Source organism: Condylura cristata, unplaced genomic scaffold (assembly GCF_000260355.1).
Source record: "Condylura cristata isolate star-nosed mole 26May11 unplaced genomic scaffold, ConCri1.0 scaffold00024, whole genome shotgun sequence".
Lineage (NCBI taxonomy): Eukaryota > Metazoa > Chordata > Mammalia > Eulipotyphla > Talpidae > Condylura > Condylura cristata.
This window is the reverse complement of record NW_004567125.1, coordinates 23,616,543-23,622,542: the sequence shown is the minus strand read 5'-3', so window position 1 is coordinate 23,622,542 and position 6,000 is coordinate 23,616,543. Positions and strand designations below refer to the sequence as shown.

Genomic DNA, 6,000 nt, shown 5'->3' with positions numbered 1-6,000 from the left:
AAGAAAAGTTACATCAAATTAAAAAGTAGCTTCATGAATGAAGGTACTGCTCTAAGTTGCACTTTCCCTGCAAGTGCAGCCAGTGCTTTTGCGCTGGGTATGAAGGAAAGGAAAACTTCTCCACTTTAACTGACAAAAAATTTAAAAACCAATGTCCGGTTTCAACCAGTCAAAACCGGGCCAAGCAGAAGCCGAGTTATCTCGGTACTGTCCCATCAGAGGGTCCTTGCAATGCCTGTTGTTCATCCTGATAGGTATCTGTGTCCTTGTGATTGTAAACAATCCATAAGATACTATTTTTTTGTTCCTTAAAATGTCCTCTGATTGGCAAATGAAGTATCTGTTTTAAAAATAGAAAATGAAAATTAAACCAGAAGAAAAGAAAAGAAACACAGTGAGCTTGTTTGGAGTCCATAGGATCCGATCTGGAAGAGCTCGGAAAATGTGTTATGTGTCTTCTCCTGTTTTCGGCTGGAAAGGTATTAGAGGTTGCGTTGGTCGAGGAAAGAATTGTAGAATAGGAAACCCAAGGATGTTAATCTAGACTTCAGAGGATTCAAGTGTTAGCTTCATCATCTGTGTCTTCTATCAATACCTTAGTGTCACGAGTCTTGGATCTGGTGGTAATAAAGGGGAGAAAATGACATGGTCCATTACTAAAATACAAACACATCTATCAGTGTTAGGTACATTTCCAATCTTCCCACCATTAAAAATACATCCTAAAAAGGTACTACATATACTGTACCAGATGGATGATTTTCATAGTTTCATATTCAATAAGTATCCAGTATTATTGGAAAAACTAAGAAACTAGATGGCAATAAAAACAATCGACAGTTATACATAGCAGTATTCTGGAGTAAGTTCTGAGTTTATGTACTGACTTTGATTTTATGATGTAAGTTCTTTGAATGCCAACTTTCATCTCAATGAAGTAGGAATAATAATATATATTTCACAGACTACTACATTCACTTTATGGAGAGTGTGAACATCAAGTGAGAAAATGGGTGCAAAAAGCATCAGTAAAGCATCAATTGCAAGGAACTATGATGAAGATAATAGATTTAATGCCTTTTAAGGTATGCAGGACAGCCTAAGAGAGTTAGCCAGCAGAAAATATGCCTTCTCCCCTCCACCCAAGGAGAGGCAAGACAGCTTTTTGTTTTCTAACAGTCAACAAAATCTGATGTACATGAGGGAGGAAATTCAATCCAAATTATGTTAGGGAGTCCAATTAGGATCAACTGACTGAAGTTCTAGTGAAGTATGTTTTAGCCCAACATAAGCTGTTCTATCATGCAAACAATCGAATGAAAATGAGATGCATAGTTAACTAATTTCATTATCACAGATGATTGTTAATCAGCATATTACCATCTCTTCAGGATGCTAGAGAAGAAGAGATTCTTGTACTGGATAAAAACATTCTGCACCATTTCACTTGGTGAAATAGGTCTTTTTATTCCTAGTTGAGTAAGGTGGGAATTGACATTCAAAAATGTTAAGGGTGTGTTATATAGGTTGTTGTGAATCATAAAGTCAGTACTCAAAACTTTGATATTATTTGATTCCCTGCCCTTTCTGTGGCATATGGATTGCTCCACTGTTCTGTATGTCCTCTTCTGGTCCTCCTTTATCCACTGAACACCTGAAATTTAACATAATGATGAACCATTGCTAAAGAGTCCCCTTGATTGTGAAGCAGAAACAGTATATACTTGCACTGCCCTCTGCTGGTAACTAAAAGGACTTTCAAAGTTAGGAGGCCAAACCGATAACCACCCTTAGACGTTGTCTTCCAGCTCTTCATGCCCTTACCTTGCTGACCCTAACAGTTATTCCCACATCCCTCCTCCTCTGACCATTTTTCCCTGTCCCTTTGGTTTATTCTTTTTTCTTTCATCTGTATTTGTTCCCTGAGGCCCACTTCCTTGCTCTCTTTTTCTTTTATCTACCTTTTCTTCAGATAAATTCTAACTTCTATCTAAAGCTTAGGCAAGTTCTATTCTACTCCCACATCCCATGGGTTACCATTAGCAGCTCCTATTTTTCACTTCCTTTAAAACACCACCTTACATCCCTTTTAGTTCTATTGTAAGTACACTAACCCTAATCTTCACTATACCATACTTAAGACCAGTGCAATGTGTTAGCTTAACAGTCTTCTGACCTTCAGTTTCCCTTCCAAACATATCCTGCCATTAAATATTACTAAAACTACTTCCACAATGCCATTATTCTATGAAAAATTCTCTGTGGCTCCTTCTTGCTATAAGCTGCACATTCAGCTTTCATGTATTGCGATCACACTTCATTTATTCAGTTAAATTTTTCTTACTAAAGTACTAGTCATGTGATTTTTTTTTCTTTTGGACCCCCCCCATGATTTTCACCCTTATGTCTTTACTGTGCCTCTAGTCTACAGATACTCCCTTACCCTTTAGAAAATTGCTTATGACCAACTTAAATCTCTTTCATTTCAGTCACTGAAATATCTACTATTTCTAAATTTCAAATGCAGCCACAGTATAGCCTAGATTTATTACGACTTTAGAACATATAAAGCCAATATTGATTTAAAAACACTGCTATAGGTATTTTTAGTAGGAAGATAGTAACAGCTTATGATTATGAGGCCTTCCTGTGAGAAAATTCCATGATTACAAATTTAATCCACTTAACACCTTATGAGTAAAGATTCTGTTAATCTCAATTTACAGATGAGGGATAATATAGAGAATTATCTATATTAATCTGGCCAAGGTTATATAAATGGCAATCGCTGAGCCAGGATTCCTCAAGTTTAAAACTTAAGAACTTCTGTATGCAAAACAGATTATTCTTTTAACAATTTTTCTCGACAATGTACTTGTTATGACAAATTAACAGATGTTAAAACATTAATTAATGATTATTTCCACACATTCATTAAGATCTCCTATAGATTGGATCATAGGAATCTGCTGTTATTGCTGTTTGTTTTTTTTTTCTGTAGTTGTAAATGATTATCAAAGCAACTTGATTTTGGTGCAACCTGAGAGTGTCTTAGCTTAAACATCATCCAATGCAAACACCAGAAAGAAATTCACCTCACATTAGCTAAACCATACTTACTGAGAAGCGAGGCGAGGACGGCGCAGGGATATGCTCTGGCTGGACTTCCATGGCCGGTTCTTCTGGCGATTTCGCACCCCGTCATCCTGGTCCATCATCTGCTCTAAGAGCGTCTGGTCATCTGCATTCAGGGGGGCCACAGAGATGTCCCGCACAGCACGGAATTCACCACAGTTATTCAGATGTTCATTCTCCAGGCGAAAGAAGTTCCATACAAATCGCCTTAGCAAAGAATAAGCAAATTATAAAATTTGAACATACTACTAGAACCTGCATATTTCCCTGTGTTTACTGATGGAAACAATAACAAGGTTGTTTAGAATATTAAAGTAAAATCATAAAAGATGGTGTGGTGGTGGGAGAAGGGAACAAGCAAAAAAATTAGGTAAAAGGAACTTAAGATTCAGAATTTAAGAGGTCTATTCTCTCACTTTATTTAAAAATACTTACTGAATGACTATCATATAACAGGAAAAGGCATTGTACAAGACAAAGTCTGCCCGTATGGACTATAATGTTTAGTTCTCTGAAGAAAATAAAGCAAACCAAAAGAGTAGAGCATATTTCTCTGAAAAGATGGCATTAGCAGTAAACTGAATGATTCAAGGAAGTGACTCTCATAAGCTCTCAAATAAAAGTGTCTCAGGCAAAGGAAATGCCATGCCTAAAATGTTGAAAGACCTTTGGTGTATTGCCACAACAGCAACAACATCGGTGGGGCTGGAGAGGAATAATGAGGTTAAAATATCAGGAGATAAGAACGTAAAGGTAGAAAAGCACATGATGCACAGAGGACTCTGTTAATAGTAATAAAGAACTTAGACTTGAAGTGTGATGAAAAACATGGAGAATGGTGTTTGTTAGAAAAAGATTATCCTATCCTTTGTACTGCGAACAGAGAATGGGAAATAGGACTAGGAGAAGACCAATTAGAATACAGTTGTAGTGGTTCAGAAAAGAGATAGCAGAAACTTAGATTAAGAGAGTAATAACATGCAGCACAATTTACAGTAGGTAAACTATGGAAGCAACCCAGATGCCCAAAAATAGATGACTGGATCAAGAAGATGTCGTATATTTACACAATGGAGTATTGCTCAGCAACCAAGAAGAATAAACTCATGCCCTTTGCAGTAACATGGGTGGAGCTGCCTCAGTGAAATAAGCCAGAAAGAAAAAGAAACACATTGAATGAATGGCCTCACTTACAGGAGGAATGGAGAAAAGACAAAAAAAGAATCAGAAAAACAAGTAACTACAATAAAAGTAAAAATCAAAATCACCAAGCAATTGCGATCAGAGGAAGGAGAAGGACCAGGCCAGGAGTGGGAAGAGCAAGAGGGACTATGCTAAAAAGAGCAGCACAGGTGAACTGGTGGTGGGAATTTCAAGGGAAATCATACATTTACAAAAATGAAGGATTATGTAATGAATATATTTAGAAAATGATTTCACATTAAAAAAAAGATGGTAATAACTGATAAAAACTTGTAAGATGGTAAGAACTGATGAGAAATAGATTTTACAGCAGACTTTCTATATGGAAAAATTTACTCCAACCCCACTGATTCAATATTGTTTGTTAAAGGGCATCTTTTACTCTACTGCTAGTTAGCTATCTTTATCATAAGGCAGGCAGTGTCAATATATGTGTGGATCTGTTTCTGAACTATTCTGTTCCAAAGGACTATCTATTTTACCAACACCACATGCTGTGTTAACTATTGCAGCAAGATAGTAAGTCCTGATATTTTAGAATGGAAGTCCTTTAACTTTGTTCAAGAGTGTCTTGGCTATTACTGATCCTTACTGTCTCTATATAAATTGTAGGAGTGGCTTGTCAATTTTCACATATCTTTCATTACATTGATTCCTAGGTGGTTGAATAATATGAAGCTATATTAAATGGCAAGTTTTAAAAATATTGTATTTTCAGTTATTTATGGCATTTTAGAACAATATACAATTTATATTGACCTTATATTCAGAGACATAGTTATAGTCATTCTAACAGGTTATGTGTACATTCTTTTTTTTTTTTTAAAGATTTATTTATTTGTGCATACAGAACTGGAGTACAGGCCAGAGGCTCAGGGGTGGTGAGAGGTTTCACCAGAGACAGAGTGGGGAACAGAACAGGCAGATCAATGAAGTACACTGCTGAGGGGAGCAGTGGGTGGGTCAGGAGAGGTCTGCCACACCACGTGGTCACCTCCAGGGCAGGAGGGAATCGAACTCATGCGAGGCGGCTTTAGATTCTCAGTGCTGTGCTTTAACCTGCTGCGCCACCAGGGAGGGCCCTATGTGTACATTCTTTTGAATTTTTTTTGCACATGCAATCATTCCACTGTGATTATAGCTTTGTTTTCTTTTTCTTTTCCAATCCAATCACTTTCTCCCTGTCACTGTACCAGCTACACCTGAAGAATGATGTTAAATAGAATGTTAGAGCAGGCATACTGATCTCATTCCTAATATCAAGGAAGAGCTTATAGTGTTTTATCATTAAATATGATCTTTATATTCTCTGCTTTTTTTCATAAATAGGTACTGATTTTTGGCAATATTTCTACATGTATTTAGTATTTTCTTCCTCTTTGGTCTATTGGTGAGTTTCAGATTTTTAAAAAAATGATTTTAAAAAATTTTTATTTATGCGTACAAGAGCTGGGATGTAGGCAAGAGGTACAGAGGTGTGTGTGTGTGTGTGTGTGTGTAAGACAATTCACTAGAGACACAGTGTGGAGCAGAACAGGCAGACCTTCTGAAATACACTACTGAGATGAGTAGTGGGTGAGACAGGAGAGGTCTGTTGCACCATATGGGTTAGCTCCATGGCCAGGGATCGAACTCATGCCACAGTGGCTGGAGATAGCACTG

At 37.0% G+C, this 6,000-nt stretch overlaps 1 protein-coding gene across 1 annotated transcript in view; it reads right to left on the bottom strand.

Annotated features, from left to right (window-relative positions):
- Positions 1-6,000, bottom strand: part of XPR1 (xenotropic and polytropic retrovirus receptor 1) — a 135,543-nt gene continuing 129,543 nt past the window's right edge. The window contains exons 14-15 of the mRNA XM_004688536.2: positions 3,121-3,342; positions 1-617 (exon numbers count right to left, since the gene is read on the bottom strand). Of these exons, the coding sequence (XP_004688593.1) occupies positions 557-617; positions 3,121-3,342 (283 nt within the window). The 3' untranslated portion in view covers positions 1-556. The remainder of the gene's footprint in view (positions 618-3,120; positions 3,343-6,000) is intronic.